This window comes from Somniosus microcephalus, chromosome 7 (assembly GCF_052327205.1).
Source record: "Somniosus microcephalus isolate GS21.2 chromosome 7, FLI_Smic_1.0, whole genome shotgun sequence".
Lineage (NCBI taxonomy): Eukaryota > Metazoa > Chordata > Chondrichthyes > Squaliformes > Somniosidae > Somniosus > Somniosus microcephalus.
This window is the reverse complement of record NC_140993.1, coordinates 10,292,276-10,313,064: the sequence shown is the minus strand read 5'-3', so window position 1 is coordinate 10,313,064 and position 20,789 is coordinate 10,292,276. Positions and strand designations below refer to the sequence as shown.

The following is a 20,789-nucleotide window of genomic DNA, read 5'->3' as shown; positions in this document are numbered from 1 at the left end:
GTTCTTTGATGTAATGTTTTCCTGCTGACTGACCTGTTTGGACACCATTCACACCTTTGATTGCTGTGATTATCTCTCTGCCGAGGTGTGATAAATGGCAGTTAGAAAGATTACCTGTAAACATCTGACATTATTCTCTGACTATATAAGCTGTGTCTTTATGCATCTCTCCACTTCACCTGACGAAGGAGCAGCGCTCCGAAAGCTTGTGACTTCAAATAAAGCTGTTGGACTACAAACTGGTGTTGTGTGACTTCTTACATTTGTCCACCCCAGTCCAACTCCGGCATCTCCACACCTTGGAGAGGGTGCAGAGGAGATTTACTAGAATGGTATCAGGAACGACGGACCTCAGTTAGGTGCAGAGACTGGAGAAGCTGGGATTGTTCTCCTTAGAGCAGTGAAGGTTAAGGGGAGATTTAACAGAGATGTTCAAAATTATGAGAGGTTTTGATAAGGAAATAAGGAGAAACTGTTTCCACTGGCAGGAGGGTCAGTAACCAGAGGGCACAGATTTATGATAATTGGCAAAAGAACCAGAGGGGAGATGAGGAGAAATTGTTTTTTACACAGTGAGTGGTTATGATCTGGAATGCGCTGCCTGAAAGGGCGGTGGAAGCAGATTCAATAGTAACTTTCAAAAGGGGAATTGGATAAATACTTGAAAAGGAAACATTTGCAGGGCTGTGGGGAAAGAGCAGGGGGTAGTGGGACTGATTGGAGAGCTCTTTCAAAGAGCTGGCACAGGCTCGATGGGCTGAATGGCCTCCTTTTGTGCTGTGCCATTCTACAACCTGGGAAGGCTCCTGTGGAATCTTTGGGCATTTAATATTTCAACAAACTCTTCAAAAAGCATTTCATCGGTAGAATAAATCTTTTTCTAATGAGTTAAATAATAAGTTAAGAGATGACGAAATTTCTTTATTATTGATAAGGAGGGTCTTTGTTTATGAACACATCTCCAAAGAGAAGTTAATTGTAATTTGCAGGGTTATGGGGAAAGGGCAGGGGGGGAGTGGGACTAATTGGAGAGCTCTTTCAAAGAGCCGGCACAGGCTCGATGGGCCGAATGGCCTCTTTCGGTGCTGTGTCATTCTATGAATATGAGAGAACGATGGTGTATTATCATTTCTCTTTTGTTTGCAGTCTAATGTCATCTGTTCCCACAGAAAATGGTTAAACACCTTAAGACTGACCTTGCAAAGACACTGTCCGGTTACGGGATCACACACACTCGGCTGTGCTGCTTCCCGGTTACAGTTACAGGGAATGCAGTCTGGGTAACGGGAGTAGCCAACGGAGCAGTGGTCACACTGGCGGCCTGTTACTTTTGACTTGCACCTGAATGGAAAGAGTACATGAAATTAAACTGCTCACAGCAGGTCTATGAAGCACATCTCTTTCTGTTATTTACTGAGCCGCGCTTTTGGGGCAGGGGAGGAGTTATGGACGGGAAATCCGGAAGTTTTTAACTACAGGACGTGTTTCTAATTTTTTTCACCAGGTTTCCTGCCTGACAGCCAGACTGACCGACAGCAGACAGACGTCGCGGAGGAGCAGGTACATAAGAACATAAGAAATAGGAGCAGGAGTAGGCCACTCGGCCCCTCGAGCCTGCTCCGTCATTCAATAAGATCATGGCTGATCTTCTACCTCATCTCCACTTTCCTGCACTATTCCCATATCCCTCAATTCACTTAATATCCAAAAATCTATTGCTCTCGGTCTTGAATATACACAACGACTGAGCCTCCACAGCCCTCTGGGGCAGAGAATTCCAAAGATTCATCACCCCTCTGGGTGAAGAAATTCCTCCTCATCTCAATCCTAAATGGCCGACCCCTTATTCTGAGACTATGACCCCTAGTTCTGGAAACATCCTCCCTACGTCTACCCTGTCAAGCCCTGTAAGAATTTCGTATGTTTCAATGAGATCACCTCTCATTCTTCTAAACTCCAGAGAATATAGGCCTAGTCTACTCAATCTCTCCTCATAGGACGATCCCCCCATCCCAGGAACCAGTCTGGTGAACCTTCGTTGCACTCCCTCTATGGCAAGTATATCCTTCCTTAGGTAAGGAGACCAAACTGTACACAATACTCCAGGTGTGGTCTCACCAGGGCCCTATATAATTGCAGTAAGACGTCTTTACTCTTATACTCAAATTCTCTTGTAATAAAGGCCAACATACCATTTGCTTTCCTAATTACTTGCTGTACCTGCATGTTAACTTTCAGTGATTCGTGTACAAGGACACCCAGGTCCCTTTGGAAACCAACATTTCCCAATCTCACCATTTAAAAAATACTCTACTTTTCCTACCAAAGTGGTTAACTTCACATTTCTCCACATTATATTCCATTTGCCAAGTTCTTGCCCACTCACTTAACCTGTCTATATCCCCTTGAAGCCTCTTTGCATCCTCCTCACAGCTTACATTCCCACCTAGCTTTGTATCATCAGCAAACTTGGATATATTACATTTGGTCCCCTCATCCAAATCATTGATATAGATTGTAAATAGCTGAGGCCCAAGCACTGATTCTTGTGGTACCCCACTAGTTACAGCCTGTCAGTTAACCAATCCTCAATCCATGCTAGTATATTACCCCCAATCCTTATTTTGTTTAATAATCTCTTGTGTGGCACCTTATCGAATGCCTTCTGAAAATCCACATACACTACATCCACTGGTTCCCCCTTATCTATCCTGCTAGTTACAACCTCAAATTACTCTAACAGATTGGTCAAACATGATTTCCCTTTCATAAATCCACATTGACTCTGCCCAATCCTATTATTATTTTCTCAGTGCCCTGTTAACACGTCCTTAATAATAGATTCTAGCATTTTCCCTACTACTGATGTCAGGCTAACCGGTCTATAGTTCCCCGGTTTCTCTCTCCCTCCTTTCTTAAATAGTGGAGTTACATTTGCTACCTTCCAATCCGTGGGAACTGTTCCAGAATCTATGGAATTTCGAAAGATGACAACCAATGCATCCACTATCTCTATAGCCACCTCTTCCAAAACCCTAGGATGTAAGCCATCAGGTCTTTCAGTCCCATTAATTTCTCCAGTACTATTGTACTATTTCCTTACTAATACTAATTTCTTTCAGTTCTTCATTCTCACTAGACCCTTGGTTCTCTACTATTTCCGGAATGTTTTTTGCGTCTTCTTCCATGAAGACAGACACAAGGGCAGCGATTTCGCCATGGAGGCGGGATCGCGGCGGGAGAGGTGGTTGGCGGGTTCCAGTCACGCTCCCAGCTGCAGCCGCTCTGTAAAAAGGATTTTCTGTTTATAGGGCTTGTTAAGACCGCCCTGCGGGGTTCCCAGCCAATTAAAAGGAAGCGGGTCCGATGACGTCATTTGATGACGCGTCATCAGCCGGTTTCCTTAAAGGGGCCATGGCTGCATTCATTTTGACAGTTGTGCTGTCAGTGTTCTGCAGCATTGAGGTGCTGCAAACACTGACAAGCACTGCACAGAGGTGCATGGCTGCACCCAGGCTCTCCCATGACTCCCTCCATATGCTTATGAATGAAGTCACAGCATGCAGGGAGGTTCTCTTCCCTTCCAAGGCCGGAGGAGACTTCCCCAGGACACCAACACAGCCTGGTTGCACATTGCACAGGAGGGCAAAAGCAGGGATGTCGTCAGGAGGACCTGGCTGCTGTGGTGCAAACCTTTCAATGATCTCAGTAGATCATGAAATGTTACTACAAAGCCACACTCAACCTCATCCTGCTGTGCCACTCATCACATCCCCATCACTCTGCCTTCCCTACCCTACTCCTGCACATCCTTACTCACACCAACTTACCTTGCACCTCTACCCATCCCTCTCTATCTATATTGGCCCAGAAATTCAGGACTCCACGGGTGAGTACGCACGGGGTACTCACCCGTAGGCTGAATGGAAGTGCCGGTTTTCTGCATGCACTGCGTATACGGCACTTCCGATCCTCTGAATGAAGAGGTTCAGAGGTCGAACGCACGCGCAGGAGAGGCTGCGCGTGCGCATCAAACTTACGTTTTTTTTGCAGGTTTTCCCGGGATCGTAAGCCTGCAGGATTTAGAAATGTAAAAAGCAGGCATAAGGCCTGCTTTTTACAAGGTAAGTGGTGAATTAATTAAAATTAAAACATTTTTTCCACAGGTTTATTATTTTTAAAGACTTTAAAGCAAGGTAAGTTTCTTTTTAGCCCCGTTAGAATATAAAATTATTTTTTTCTAAAATTTAAATTATTGTTCATTATTATTTCATGTAATTTATAGTTTATTTTAAAAATGTGATTAAAAAAAAAAATTATTTGAAGGTTTAGTGCTGTTTTGGGGCCGTAGTATTTATAAGTTTTGACAGGTCTTCCTGTCAATCTTATGAATGGAGCATTCCCTGCTCCGATTGGCTGCCCATGGCCCACGTGATCCCAGGGGACGCATCGAACTAACTGCGCCCCTGGGATACGCAAGCACTGCACGCCGGCAGCTGGGCCAGGCCCCGGATCAGAATTCCACGGGGCCCTACAGCTCAATGGCCGGCGCGCAAGATAAGTGCAGATCGGGGGCTTGCACCCGCGGAAAGCCCCCAACCCGAATTTCTGGGCCATTATCACTTCCCCATCTCACTAGCCGCCTCTCACACTCACCCTCATCCTAGTGCAATCATACCAACTAACACACAAGGGTAGGCACTTGGGTGTTTTATCCAATGTTCATGTAAATTTTCTGTTAATGTGTCGTCAAACATTGAAATCTTTATTTTCAACACTTTGCTTTATTGTACAGATCTGTGCTCACCTTTGGAAGTGTCTTAGTGAGTAGCGGTGAATGGTGAGACGTAACGGTACCCCCCGCAATGGTGGTGAGTGTGAAAAGAATGGCTTGGGCATTGTAGGGATGCTTTACGGTGATGGTGTGGGGTGATGCCAACCTGGTGTATCATGTGGCAGCCCGGGTGTACAGCGTCAAGTGAAGTAAATCTGGCCATGGTGAGACCATTGCTGGCCTCCAAGGCAGCAATGTGGTCGGGTGCTGATGCCGTGTGCCCTGTGCAGCATCAGGTGATTGCGGAGAAGGTTTGTATTGTTGTTGGTGATGTTGGTGTGCCTGGTGATGTTGGTGTTGGGGCTGATCGTGGATGGATTCAGAGGACTCAGGTGAGATTTTTTCAAGGGCACCGATGTTGCTGGAATAGATGGCAGCTGAGTTGAGATGACAGAAGCGATCTGTCAATGGTGAGAAAGCTTGCTCCGAGGAGGTGACAGTGGATAGAGAGTTTATTCCAAACATTTCCAAACTGCATACAGCTCAAAAGTGTCTTCCAAGTCCTGAAGGCTCAAGCTTCTGACATTGGAAAGTGACCAGCTGTGAAATGGTAGCCCTCATACCACTTCTGCATCTGTCACCTATTCACAGCAATGGGGAGACATAGAGAACCCAACCTAGTTACCTGACGTGATCTCCGAACGACGTGAGCCATGTTAAAAATGTGGTAAAATAGAAAATACTGGTAAAATAGTAGTTAACAAGCACTTAACAAGCAGTTAAGTATCTTAAATGCCTCCCCCGCTGCTTAGTATCGGGTCTGTTCTGAAATCGCAGACCCGACACTTTGGAAACTTACATGGAGGTGGGGCTGCAGCAGGTTCCCAACCCGCTGTCAATCATTTCAATTTTGACAAATCCCCCGCCTCCAAACCCACACTCTGAGCGCCGGCAAAATTCAGCCCAAAGTATTTGTTTAATTTCTCTGCCATTTCTTTATTCCCCATTATCATTTCTCCTGTCTCAGCCTGTAAGGGACCCACATTTACTTTCGCTAATATTTACCTTTTACATACCAAGAGAAGATTTTACAGTCTGTTTTTATGTCTCTCGCTAGTTTACTCTCGTATTCTATTTTCTCTTTCTTTATTAATTTCTTGGTCCTCCTTTGTTGAATTCTAAAATCCTCCCAATCCTCAGGCTTACAACTCTTTTTGGAAACATTATAGGCCTTTTTCTTTAATCTAATGCTATTTTTAATTTCTCGTTAGCCACGGGTGGACCATTTTTCCCGTGGTGTTTTTATTCCTTAAGGGAATGTATATTCATTGTGAATTATGAATTATTTCTTTAAAAGTTTGCCATTGTTTTTCTACTGTCATATCTGTTAATCTAGTTTCCCAACCTACCTTAGCCAACTCGCCTCTCATACCTACATAGTTTGCTTTGTTCAGATTTAGGACCCTGGTTTCGGACTTAACTAAATCACTCTCAAACGCAACATAAAATTCTATTGTGGCGGAGCCATTAAGGGACTCCGATCAATACACAATGAATGGTAAGACCCTAGGAAAGACAGAGGATCAGAGGGACCTTGGTGTACATGTACATAGATCCCTGAAGGCAGCAGAACAGGTGGATAAGGTGGTTAAAAAGGCATATGGGATACTTGCCTTCATTAGCCGAGGCATAGAATATAAGAGCAGGGAGGTTATGATGGAGCTGTACAAAACGCTGGTAAGGCCACAGCTGGAGTACTGTGTGCAGTTCTGGTCACCACACTATAGGAAGAATGTGATTGCTTTGGAGAGGGTGCAGAGGAGATTTACCAGGATGTTACCTGGGCTGGAGCGCTTCAGCTATGAAGAAAGACTGGACAGGCTGGGGTTGTTTTCCTTGGAGCAGAGAAGGCTGAGGGGGGACCTGATTGAGGTATACAAAATTATGAGGGGCATAGATAGGGTGGATAGAAAGGAACTTTTCCCCTTAGTAGAGGGGTCAATAACAAGGGGGCATAGATTCAAGGTAAGGGGCAGGAGGTTTAGAGGGGATTTGAGGAAAAACTTTTTCACCCAGAGGGTGGTTGGGATCTGGAACTCACTGCCTGAAAGGGTGGTAGAGGCAGGAACCCTCACAACATTCAAGAAGCATTTGGATGAGCACTTGAAATGCCATAGCATACAAGGCTACGGACCAAATGCTGGAAAATGGGATTAGATTAGACAGGGCTTGATGGCCGGCGCGGACACGATGGGCCGAAGGGCCTCTTTCTGTGCTGTATAACTCTATGACTCTATAATTGTATATAATTCCCTTTAATAATATGTTAGCTACAGCCTGAGTCTGTATCTTTGTTTTCACTGTTTACATGTACAGAGCGCGATCACTTTAATAGCGTGGGTAAACGCGATGACGTCACACCGTTCATCACGTGATCCCCCACCGGTGGGAAAAACATGATGACGTCATGACGTCAGCCACGGGACCGCCCAAGCAGTCCTCGTGGAGCCTCCAAACTGACTAGACCTATATTCGATGTTCTCCTGTAGTTATTCGTTAAACTCTGTTAGTTTTCATTAAACCTCGTTTATTTGATCGCCTGAGTGGACCTCAGTCTTTTGGATAGGAACTAGACATTCCTACATTGGTGACCCCGACTTTTGCGAACGGTTTTCGCAGAAGTTACTGAACATGGAATCAAATGCCGTTGCTTTGAAGCTACCACAGTTCTGGGAGCAACAGCCAGCTGCGTGGTTCGTCCAAGCTGAAGCCCAGTTCGCAATCAGGACCATCGTTGCGGATCAGACCCGTTACTATTACGTGGTCTCCGCCCTCGACAGCGCCACAGCCTCGCGGATCGTCAGCCTGCTTGGTAATCCACCAGAAGATCGCAAGTATGAAACGATAAAGGCGCGGTTGTTACAGGTCTTCGGGCTCACGAAGTCGGAGTGCGCCTGCCGGCTGCTCGAAATGCCCGGCCTCGGGGTCTCCAAGCTGTCCGACCTCATGAGCAAGGGTGCTCACGCTCCTGGGCTCCGAACCGGAATGCTTCCTCTTCAGGGAGCTATTCCTCAGGCAGCTACCGGAGCAAGTTCAGGCTGCCCTAGCCAGGTCGGAAGTCACAGACTGCGCAGAGCTGGCTGCCGAAGCGGACAAGATCTTCGCGGTGACACAGCAGTGCTGCGCTGCCATGAGGCGCCCATCCCCCACGGACGCTGCTCCAGCCCCTCAACCTGCGGGGTTGTGCTTCTACCACGCCCGTTTTGGCGCGAAAGCAAGATGCTGCCGCCCTCCCTGCTGCTTTTCGCTCAAAAAAAAACAGCAGCAACCCTGTCGAAAGAGGACCGGTTATAACAAGCGCCCCGCGGCTGCGATGGCAATCGGTAATTCAGGAAAACTCCTCTTCATCACCGACTCCCTATCTGGTCGACGTTTCCTTTGCGACACCGGGGCGCAGTGTAGCATCCTACGTGCGTCAAATCTTGATCTACAAGCCGGGGGGCACGGCCCCTCCCTCGAGGCGGCTAATGGCGGGGCCATTCGGACCTTCGGAAGACGGCGGGTCCAGGTGTGCTTCGGCGGTCAACGGTTTTACTGGGATTTCATCACGGCCAAAGTCTCTCAAGCCATTCTCGGGGCGGATTTTTTGTGCGTCAACGGCCTCCTGGTGGATGTACGGCACCGCCGGTTGATCAATGCGGCCACTTTTCACTCCATCCCGTGCCACCGCGGTAACACCGCGTCGCGCACTGTCTCCTGTGCGTTCCCACCTCCGGATGACTTCACTCGCCTCCTCGAAGATTTCCCAGACCTGACCAGACACACATTCTCTTCCATGGCCACGAAACATGGTGTCGAACATCACATCACCACTACTGGCTCCCCGGTCTACGCACGGGCCCGGCGCCTTGAACCTGGCAAGCTCGCGGCTGCGAAAGCGGAGTTCGACATGATGGAGCGGCTAGGGATTATTCGCCGGTTGAATAGTCCCTGGTCTTTGCCTCTCCACATTGTTCCGAAACCTGGCGGCGGATGGCGACTTTGCGGCGACTACCAACGCCTGAACGACGCCACTACTCCTGATCGGTAAGCGATCCCTCATATTCAGGATTTCTCTGCCCATTTGGCGGGAAATACCATTTTTTCAAAAGTCGACCTTGTCCGTGGCTACCACCAGGTCCCCGTACACCCGCAGGACGTCCCGAAAACTGCAGTCATCACCCCATTCGGCCTGTTTGAATTTCTGCGGATGCCGTTTGGATTGAAGAACGCTGCACAGGCTTTCCAGCGCTTGATGGACTCCGTGCTTCGGGACCTCACGTTTCTATTCGTCTACCTCGACGACATCCTCATCGCCAGCCCTAATAAAGAGGAGCACATCTGCCATTTATGCACCCTCTTTAGACGCCTCAGTCAACACGGCTTGATCGTCAACCCGGCCAAGTGCCAGTTCGGCCTGCAGCAGATTGATTTCTTAGGCCATCGCATCACATCGGACGGCGCAATTCCCCTGCAAACGAAGGTGGAGGCAGTTACTTTGTTCCCGCGCCCGCAGACCGTCAAGGCCCTGCAGGAGTTCCTCGGGATGGTAAATTTTTATCACCGGTTCGTCCCTAATGCAGCTCTGCTCATGCAGCCCCTGTACGAGGCCCTCAAGGGCAAGTCCAGCAAGGATCCGATTAGCTGGACGGTCAACATGGACCGGGCGTTCGTTGACACAAAAGGCGCCTTAGCCAACGCAACTATGCTGGCGCACCCGCTGCCAGGTGCCACCATCGCCCTTACCACCGACGCGTCACACTACGCCATCAGCGCAGTGCAGGAACAGTGGGTGCATGGGATGTGGCAACCGCTGGCGTTTTTCAGCCGTCAACTACGGCGAAACGAACGGAAGTACAGCACCTTCGACCGGGAGTTGTTGGCCCTTTTTCTGGCCATCCGCCATTTCCGGTTCTTGCTAGAAGGACGTCCATTCACGGCTTTTGTGGACCATAAGCCACTAACGTTCGCTATGGCCAAGACCGCCGAACCGTGGTCAGCTCGGCAACAACGTCAGTTGACGTTTATCTCAGAATTCACCACTGACATTCAGCATGTGTCCGGTAAAGACAACCTGGTGGCGGATTGCCTCTCCCGCGCGACCGTTCATGCAGTCCAGCTCGGCATCGACTATGCCCTCATGGCTGCGGATCAAGCCTCGGATCCGGAAGTCCAATCTTACAGAACCAACCCCTCTAGCCTCCAAGCGGCCGACGTCAAATTCCATGCCACGGGCACTACGCTACTCTGCGACGTCTCCGTAGGAGATCCTCACCCTATCGTGCCGGTTGCCTGGCGCCAAAAAGTTTTTGACGTCATACACGGGTTGTCGCACCCTGGCATAAAGGCCTCACAACGGCTGATGTCGTCCAAATTCGTGTGGCGGTGCATGCACATGGATGTTTGCGACTGGGCCTACACCTGCGTGGTCTGCCAAAAGGCCAAGGTGCAGCGTCACGTCAAGGCTCCATTGGCCACTTTCGCTGTTCCGGAACGTAGGTTTGATCATGTGCATGTGGACCTGGTGGGGCCACTTCCGCCTTCGCACAGGTTTACTCATCTTCTTACAATGGTGGACCACACCACTCGATGGCCGGAGGCAGTTCCTTTGTCATCCACCACTTCCGCAGACGTCGCCAGGGCATTCATCTCCTCTTGGGTCGCCCGTTTCGGGGTACCGGCGGACATCTCATCTGATCGTGGGCTGCAGTTTTCTTGTGAGCTCTGGAACGCTGTGGCTCAGGGGCTCGGCATCAAGCTACATCGCACCACTGCCTACCATCCACAGGCGAACGGCCTGTGCGAACGATTCCACAGGTCGCTCAAAGCCGCACTGCGAGCCAGCCTTCAAGGCGCGGGCTGGGTGGACAGGCTTCCATGGGTCCTTTCGGGTCTTCGTATGGTGCCTAAAAAAGATCTTCAATCATCCTCGGCGGAGCTCGTATACGGCCAGCCGCTATGCGTACCAGGGGATTTCCTTCCGACTCCAACAGAGCCATGGTCCGCATCCCAGCAGCTCATCAGCCACCAGGAGGCGGCCAGAAGTTTCGCTCCAGTGCCTACGTCACATCACGGCTTGCAGAGCTCCCACGTCCCGGCTGAGCTGAAGAACGCTGACTATGTGTTTATCCGCCACGACGCTCATCGGGATCCGCTCAAGCCCCCTTACACTGGTCCTTTCCGCGTGATAGAGCCGGGAGACAAAACTTTTTCGGTCGATATCGGAGGTAAACCAGACCACATTTCGGTTGACCGGTTGAAGCCGGCTCACTTGGACCTTGACCGCCCACTTGAGATCGCACAACCGCCGAAATGTGGCCGACCGCCCATAGTCGCCATGCCAGATCAAACGCAACCGCCCGCCAGCTCGCCCGCCATCCATCAGCTTCCACTTCAAGGCTACAGAAGTCGATCTGACAGGCTTGTCAGGCCTCCTCGCCGTTTTACTTTTGCTATTAAAGGCAATTCTGGGGGGGCGCATGTGGCGGAGCCACTAAGGGACTCCGATCAATTGTATATAATTCCCTTTAATAATATGTTAGCTACAGCCTGAGTCTGTATCTTTGTTTTCGCTGTTTACATGTACAGAGCACGATCACTTTAATAGCGTGGGTAAACGCGATGACGTCACACCGTTCATCACGTGATCCCCCACCGGCGGGAAAAACGTGATGACATCATGACGTCAGCCACAGGACCGCCCAAGCAGTCCTCGTGGAGCCTCCAAACTGACTAGACCTATATTCGATGTTCTCCTGTAGTTATTCGTTAAACTCTGTTAGTTTTCATTAAACCTCGTTTATTTGATCGCCTGAGTGGACCTCAGTCTTTTGGATAGGAACTATCCTACACTATCATATTATAATCACTGCTCCCCAGAGGCTCCTTTACTACAAGGTTATTAATTAACCCTGTCTCATTGCACAATACCAAATCTAAAATAGCCAATTCCTCAGTAGTTTGCTCAACATACTGATCTAGAAAACTATCTTGAATGCATTCCATGAACTCTTCCTCTGCACTATTTCTGCAAATTTGGTTTGCCCAGTCTATATGAAAGTGAAAGTCCCCCATGATTACTTTATTACCACTGTTACATGCATCTGTAATTTCCTGATTTATACTCTGCCCGACACTACAACTACTGTTAGGGGCCCTTGTTGTTTCTTAGCTCCACCCAAACTGACACTGCATTTTGTTTTTCTAAGCCAAGATCCTTTCTCTCTACTGTCTTTATCCCCTCCTTTATTATCAGGGCTACCCCCTCCTTTTCCATTCTGCCTGTCTCTTCTAAAAGTCAAATATCCTGGAATATTTAGTTCCCAACTTTGGTCACTCTGCACCATGTCTCCGTAATGGCTATTAAATCAAACCCATTTATTTCTATCTGTGCTATTAATTCATCTATTTTGCAGCCAATGCTTCATGAATTCAGATATAGTACCTTTAGCTTTAACTTTTTTCTATTTTTCCCTGATGTCACTAATGCCCTATTACCTTTATTAATCTTTCTGTCCCTTGCTGACCCACTCTGCTTATCTTTACCCAGATCACTACTCTGCTCGACAGCCTTGACATTTCTCTTACTGCTTTTGAATTTACCCTTTCCTGAATCCTCCCCCCGCCTTCATTAGTTTAAAGCCCTATCCATCGCCCTAGTCATTCGATTCGCCAGGACACTGGTCCCAGCCCGGTTTAAGTGGAGCCTGTCCCAAAAGAACAGCTCCTTCTTTCCCCAGTACTGGTGCCAGTGCCCCATGAACCGAAACCCCTTCCTCCCACACCACTCTTTGAGCCACGCATTTAACTCTCTGATCTGTCAGTCCCTATACCAATTTGCACGTGGCTCAGCTAACAATCCACAGATTATTACCTTTGAGGTTCTGCGTTTTAATTTGGACCCAAACTGCTCAAATTCCCTCAGCAGAACCTCATTCATATTTCTATCTATGTCGTTGCTTCCTAGATGGACCACAACCACTGGACCCTCCCCCTCCAAGTTCTTCTCCAGCCGCGACGAGATATCCTTTACAAGGTAGGTCTAGTGTGTGTGTGTGTGTGTGTGTGTGTGTGTGGGGGGGCAGGGGTAGAAGTCGTGGTGGGGGTGGGACAGATCGCGTTGTGGTGGGGGTGGAATACTGGTCGACAATGTTCCCTCTTACTCTCTTTTGGGTGTGCGGCCCATTCAAATTTCCACGCATGCGCGATTTTTCAAATTAAAAGCCGCTAAGTGGCCTGCGCGTGACCTCCAGGCGGCTGCTCAGCTTAACAGGAACATTGGTGATGGGAGTTCAAGATTGCGGGGTTGTCGGTGGTTGGGGGTCAGGGATCGTGGTGGTGGGAGTTGGACAGATCGCGGTGGGGGGGGATTTCACAAGGTAAGCTTGTTGGGCCGTGGGGAAACACTCCTGCCTCTCTTGGCCCACAAGCAGTGCTGCAAAGGCAGATACCTGATGGATCTGGCCCTTCTCGCCTTCTTTTACCTGACGGCTCTCGAAGCCGATCGAGTTAAAATAGAAATCCTGTAAGAATGGAGGCACGTAGCCTCCTTAAAAAGTTTTACCGACCGACCCGCCTCCTGGGATGGATTGGTCACCCGCCTCCGTTAAAATTGGATAGGGCGGACTCGAGGTGGCTTGGGTTCGGAGAGGTGGGCCTGGAAGGAGTCGGCAGCACTGGAGGAGGCGGGTGGGATGCCATGTGGGAACTCCAGGAAACTTCCAGTGTCCTGGACAACCACAAACGCAGGAAGTGTCGTCGGCTGGAGGAGCTCGAGCTCTGGGATTCAGAGCTTGAGCAACACCTGGCATCACTGCGGTGCATCCGTGAGGCCGAGAGCCGTGGATAGCACGTTTCAGGAGATGGTTACCCCACAGCGTAAGAGTGTGCAGGCAGAGAGGGAATGACATAGGTTGAAAGAGGGATGAGGTCCTGCAGGCAGATTTTAGGGAGCTGGGAAAGAGATTACTCCCGGTGCCACGAGCTAGTGAGTATAGAAATAGGAGGATAGAGCAGATGGTGCAGGAGGGAGGGCTTTAGATTCCTGGGACATTGGGACCAGTTCAGGGGAGGTGGGACCTGTACAGGCCAGACAGGTTGCACCTCAACAGAGCCGGGACCAATATCCTCGCGGGGGGGGGGGGGGGTGGTTTGCTAGTGCTGTTGGGGAAGGTTTAAACTAATTTGGCAAGGGGATGGGAACCAGGATGTAGCATTAGAAGGGGGAAACAAAGTGCACAAAGGATTGGGAGAGACAGGTCGCACTAAAGTAAGAAGTAGTAAGGTATTAGGTGGGGTCAGACTAAGAGAGAATAAAATAAGGTCTGAGATAGGTTTACAGTGTATGTGTGTAAACGCACCAAGTGTGGTAAATAAGGTTAGTGAGCTGCAGGCGCAAATAGACACATGGGAACATGATGTAGCAATAACTGAGACCTGGCTCAAAAAAGGGCAGGATTGAGTTTTAAATATTCCTGGATATAAGGTGTTCAGGAAAGATGGGGAAGGAAAGAAAGGAGGTGGGGTGGCATTATTGGTTAAGGAGAGTGTTACAGTGCTGGAGAGAGAGGATGCCCTGGAGGGGTCAAGGACAGAATCTGTTTGGTTAGAGTTGAGAAACAATAGAGGTGCTATTACACTACTAGGTGTATTCTATAGACCACCAACTAGTGGGAAGGATATAGAGGAGCAAATTTACTGGGAAATTACAGAGAAGTTCAAGAATTATAGCGTAGTGATAATGAGGGACTTCAACTATCCTAATATAGACTGGGATAGTAATAGTGTAAAGGGCAGAGAGGGGGATGAATTTCTGAGTGTGTTCAGAACTTTCTTAATCAGTACGTTTCTGGCCCAACAAGGAAGGAGGCATTGCTGGATCTGGTTCTGGGGAATGAGGTGGGGCAAGTGGAGCAAGTGTCAGTAGGTGAACATTTAGGGAACAATGATCATAGTATCATAAGGTTTAGATTAGCTATGGAAGAGTACAGGGAGCAATCTAGAGTAAAAATATTTAATTGGAGGAAGGCCAATTTCAGTGGGTTGAGAATGGATCTGGCCCGGGTAAATTGGAATCAAAAATTGGCAGGCAAAACTGTAATCGAACAATGGGCTGCCTTTAAAGAGGAGATGGTTTGGGTACAGTCAAGATACATTCCCATGAGAGGGAAAGGTAGGGCAACCAAAGTCAGAGCTCCCTAGATGATCAAAGAGATAGAGAGTAAGATGAAGCAGAAAAAGAGCATGTATGACAGATGTCAGGTTGAGAATACAATTGAGAATCAGGCTGAATATAGAAAGTTCAGAGGGGAAGTGAAAAAGAAAATAAGAGGGGCAAAGAGAGTATGAGAATAGAATGGCAGCTAACATAAAAGGTAATCCAAATGTCTTCTATAGGCTTATAAATAATAAACGGGTAGTAAGAGGAGGGGTGGGGCCGATTAGGGACCAAACAGGACACCTATGCATGGAGGCTGAGGTACTAAATGAGTACTTTGCATCTGTCTTCACCAAAGAAGAATATGCTGCCGAAGTCATAGTGAAAGAGGAGGTAGTGGAGATACTGGATGGGATAAAAATTGACAAAGAGGAGGTACTAGAAAGGCTGGCTGGACTTAAAGTAGATAAGTCACCAGGACTGGATGAGATACATCCTAGGATGTTGAGGGAAGTTAAGGTGGAAATCGCGGAGGTACTGGCCATAATCTTCCAATCCTCCTTAGATACGGGGGTGGTGCCAGAGGACTGGAGAATTGTAAATGTTCCACCCTTGTTCAAAAAAGGGCGTAAGGATAAACCCAGCAACTACAGGCCAGTCAGCTTAACCTCGGTAGTGGGGAAGCTTTTAGAAACGATAATCTGGAACAAAATTATCAGTCACTTGGACAAGTGTGGATTAATTAAGGAAAGCCAGCACAGATTTGTTAAAGGCAAATCATGTTTAACTAACTTGATTGAGTTTTTTGATGAGGTAACAGAGAGGGTTGATAAGGGCAATGCAGTTGACGTGGTATACATGGACTTCCAAAAGGCGTTTGATATAAATTGCTATATAACAGGTTGCCTGCAAAGTTGAAGCCCATGGAATAAAAAGGACAGTGGCAGCATGGATACGAAATTGGCTAAGTGACAGGAAACAGAGTAGTGGTGAACGGTTGTTTTTCGGACTGGAGGAAGGTATACAGTGGTGTTCCCAGGGGTCGGTTCTAGGACCACTGCTTTTCTTGATATATATTAATGACTTGGACTTGGATGTACAGGGCACAATTTCAAAATTTGCAGATGACACAAAACTTGGAAGTATAGTGAACAGTGAGGAGGAGGGTGATAGACTTCAAGAGGACATAGACAGGCTGGTGAAATGGGCAGACATGTGGCAAATGAAATTTAACGCAGAAAAGTGCGAAGCAATACATTTTGGTAGAAAGAACGAGGGGAGGCAATATAAACTAACGGGTACAATTCTAAAGGGGGTGCATGAACAGAGAGACCTGGGGGTATATGTGCACAATTGTTGAAGGTGGCAGGGCAGGTTGAGAAAGCGGTTAAACAAGCATACGGGATCCTAGGCTTCATAAATAGAGACAGAGTACAAAAGCAAGGAAGTTATGATGAACCTTAATAAAACACTGGTTTGGCCTCAACTGGAGTATTGTGTCCAATGCTGGTCACCGCACTTTAGGAAGGATGTGAAGGCCTTAGAGAGGGTGCAGAAAAAATTTACGAGAATGGTTCCAGAGATGAGGGACTTCAGTTAAGTGGATAGACTGGAGAAGCTGGGGTTGTTCTCCTTAGAGCTGAGAAGGTTGAGAGAAGATTTGATAGAGGTATTCAAAATCATGAGGGGTCTGGACAGAGTAGATAGAGAGAAACTGTTCCCATTGGTGGAAGGGTCGAGAACCAGAGGACACAGATTTAAGGTGACGAGCAAAAGAACCGAAGGCGACATGAGGATCAACTTTTTTACGCAGCGAGTGGTTATGATCTGGAATGCACTGCCTGAAAGGGTGGTGGAGGCAGACTCAATCACGGCTTTCAAAAGGTAGTTGGATAAGTACCGGAAGGAAAAAAATTTGCAGGGCCACGGGGTAAGGGCGTAGGAGTGGGACTAGCTGAAGTGCTCTTGCAGAGAGCCGGCACGGGCTCGACGGGCTGAATGGCCTCCTTCTGTGCTGTAATCATTCTATGATTCTATGAGAGGAAATTTTTTAAGTTTTAACTTCCCACCCGACCCAAACCCTCTGTTTTGGGGGTTAAAATTAACCCATTGTGTTTTTTTAAATTAGTAATTTCAATATATTCATCTTTTGATAAATATTGTAAACTTTCAGTAGTGTTAAATGTAAGAAACAAAATGACTGATTTTAACTCTGTTCCTGCCCCCATCCACTGCCGTTTTTCCCCGGGCCTCAGTACTACATGTGTGAGTAATTTATATCAGATTCGGTCTTTGGTACTGAGAGACCAGAAGGAGCCGAGTACAAAGTATGTTTTATCACAGTTATAAAAACAGCTACAATACAAGAAGTAAAGAGTTAAAATACTTACAGCATAGTAATAGAAGAGAGAGATACAACCTGTAACAAGGTCGCGAGGTGATCAATCTCGAACGGCCTGGTGATAACATGAGCGGTCCACTCGCGCTCCGAGAACCTTCTAAAATTCTCATCCTTGTTTCCAAATCCTTCCACGGCCTCGCTCCCTCCCTATCTCTGTTACCTCCTCCAGCCCTACAACCCTCTGAGATCTCTGTGCTCCTGCAATTCTGGCCTCTTGTGCATCCCCGAATTTAATCGCTCCACCATTGACGGCCGTGCCCTCAGCTGCCTGGGACCCTGAGCTCTGGAATTTCCTCCCTAAACCTCTCCGCCCCTCTATCTCTCTCTCCTCCTTTAAGACGTTCCTTAAGGCCTACCTCTTTGACCAAGTTGTCATGATATCTCCTTATGTGGCTCGGTGTCAAATTTTGTCTGATAACACTCCTATGAAGTGCCTTGGGGATGTTTCACTCCATTATAGGCGCTATATAAATGCAAGTCGCTGTTGTTGTCCGTTGCTAGCTATTTCAGGGAAGCCATTGAGAGGTGACAGCGAAGCTCAATATCGCTCTACTTACCGACACTGCCCGGTTTGTCGGTTGCAGTCTGGGTTTGCAGGTTTGACGATTCCTTCTCGTGAGCAGTTGCACTTTTCACAGCCAGCCAAAGGGTGGTAACTGAAGGTCTGTTTCTCACATGTCTCGCACGTAGGCTTAACAGTTTGAGGAGGGCAGATGCATTGACCCATGACCTCATCACACAGGCGCCTGCCACAGTTGCAAGCTTAAGATAAAAGAAAAAAATGAGAGCGGTTTGGTTCTATTTTTCCCCAATTAAATATTTTTAGTTTAGCACGTAAAAGCTATATAGCTTTTCAATTGATACAAAGGGGTAGACAAAATACCACCAAATAGCACGGACATGATTTGGTAATGCATATTCTTAAAAAAATTAATTATATAGAAATACATAGAAGTTACAGGATGGAAACAGGCCATTCGGCCTGACCAGTCTGTATTTGCCCTTCATTGCTATCCATATAGTATGTCGTGGCCAAGCCCTCTTGGATTAGCATTTGTATTGGGTAGATTGGTTCTGAGAGGAAAGGGGTCTGATCTTCTCTGATTGTCACCAAATGCTGACTGGACCCCTCAAAATACTGACTATTGGTATGTATGTTATTGTGCCATAGATCAGAATGCTATCTGATTATATGAAAATTGTAATTGGATAAATATTTGAAAAGAAAAATTTTGCAAGGCTATGGGGAAAGAGCAGGGGGCATGGGACTAATTGAAAAGCTCTTTCAAAGAGCTGGCACAGGCACGATCGGCTTTCTTCAACGGTGCCTCCCAAACCCGTGACCCCTGCCACATAGAAGGACAAGGGCAGCAGGCGCATGGGAACACCACCACCTCCAAGTTCTCCTCCAAGTCACACACCATCCTGACTTGGAAATATATCGCCGATCCTTCATCGTCGCTGGGTCAAAATCCTGGAACTCCCTCCCTCACAGCGCTGTGGGAGCACCTTCACCACACGGGCTGCAGTGGTTCAAGAAGGCGGCTCACCACCACCTTCTCAAGGGGCAATTAGGGATTGGCAATTAATTATGGCCTTGCCAGCCATGCCCGCATCCCATGAACGAATTTAAAAAAGGCCTCCTTCTGTGCTGTATCATTCTATGATTCTACAATCACAGCATCGGAGGCAGAGCTGACAGCGATAGACAATAGGATTGCACTGGTATGGTGGTGCTGCGGTGTCTACTGGCTTTGGGACAACTGCCTCAATCGAAGAGAAGCTCAATACAGGATGTGACTTGTTGTCTGAGACAATTTCAGCCCCAAAAATGGAACATAAATTTACAACTATATAGAATTAATCTGCCTTGTTATGTTGTCAAAATGTATCAAAGTGCGTAATATAATTTTCCTGCCAGATTACTTTGCAATTGTACAAATGCCAACTTACGTCGACAATTGGGAAACATATAATAACCAGTGGCACATTTGTCACATCGACGTCCAATAACATTTGGCCGGCAGGGACACTGGCCTCCAAGTGGACTACACGCAGAGCTGGTGGCACCTTCGCCATTACACTGGCAGGGTAGCGCTCCATCATTGTAGAATGCCACGAGCGACTTAACAGAATCCGTACAGAATCTGGATGATGTAGCTGGACTGAAAAGACAGAATTACACAAGATTAAGTAGAATTTGGCACAACTGGTCCGTGCCGGTGTTCATGCTAAACACGAGCCTCCTCCCACCTCACTTCATCTCACCAGCACAACCTTCTATTCCTTTCTCCCTCATGTACTTATCCAGCTGCCCTTAACTCTCTCACATGACTACACTTCAAAAGTACTTCATTGGTTGTGAAGTGCTTTGGGATGTTCTGAGGTTGTGAAAGGTGCTACATAAATGCAAGTCTTTCTTTATCTAAGCTTTATTTTTAAGTCTTGAGAGTTTATTTCTGTTAAGTTAGTTAATAGTCTATTAAATAGAGGCATGGCAGGGCACCTCAGTCCCGTGGAATGCACATCTTGTGCCATGTGGGAACTCCAGGACGCTTCCCGTGTCCTGGACAACCACAAGTGCAGGAAGTGTCATCAGCTGGAGGAGCTCGCGCTCCGGGTTTTGGAGCTTGAGTAGCAGCTGGTGTCACTGCGGTGCATCCGCGAGGTTGAGAGCTACGTGGATAGCACGTTTTAGGAGGTGGTCACCCCGCATAATAAAAGTGTGCAAGCAGAGAGGGAATGGGTGACCACCAGAAAGACAAGGAGGACTAGGCAGATAGTGCAGGAGTCCCCTGAGTGCATCTCACTCTCTAACCGGATATGGGTGAGGGCGATGGTTCCTCTGGGGAGTACAGCCAGAGCCAAGACATAGAAACATAGAAACATAGAAGATACGAGTAGGAGTAGGCCATTCGGCCCCTCGAGCCTGCTCCGCCATTCAATGCGATCATGGCTGATCATCCAAAATTCAGTACCTGGTCCCTGCTTTCTCCCCATACCCCTTGATCCCTTTAGCCTTAAGAAATATATCCAACTCCTTCTTGAATATATTTAATGAAGTGGCCTCTACTGCCTTCTGTGGTAGAGAATTCCACAGGTTCACCACTCTCTGGGTGAAGAAATTCCTCCTCATTTCTGTCCTAAATGGCTTACCCCTCATCCTCAGACTGTGACCCCTGGTTCTGGACTCCCTGACCAGCAGGAACATCCTTCCTGCATCTAGTCTGTCCAGTCCTGTCAGATTTTTATAAGTTTCAATGAGATCCCCTCTCATTCTTCTAAACTCCAGCGAGTACAAGCCCAATTGACCCAATCTCTCCTCATATGTCATTCCTGCCATCCCAGGTATCAGCCTGGTGAATCTTCGCTGAACTCCTTCCATGGCAAGAACATCCTTCCTCAGATAAGGTGACCAA

The 20,789-nt window shown here is 47.8% G+C and overlaps 1 protein-coding gene across 1 annotated transcript in view; it reads right to left on the bottom strand.

Annotated features, from left to right (window-relative positions):
* lama3 (laminin, alpha 3) overlaps window positions 1-20,789 on the bottom strand; it is a 340,063-nt gene that overhangs the window by 134,429 nt on the left and 184,845 nt on the right. Inside the window, exons 35-37 of the mRNA XM_085993930.1 lie at window positions 19,324-19,535; window positions 17,928-18,132; window positions 1,197-1,341 (exon numbers count right to left, since the gene is read on the bottom strand). Of these exons, the coding sequence (XP_085850056.1) occupies window positions 1,197-1,341; window positions 17,928-18,132; window positions 19,324-19,535 (562 nt within the window). The remainder of the gene's footprint in view (window positions 1-1,196; window positions 1,342-17,927; window positions 18,133-19,323; window positions 19,536-20,789) is intronic.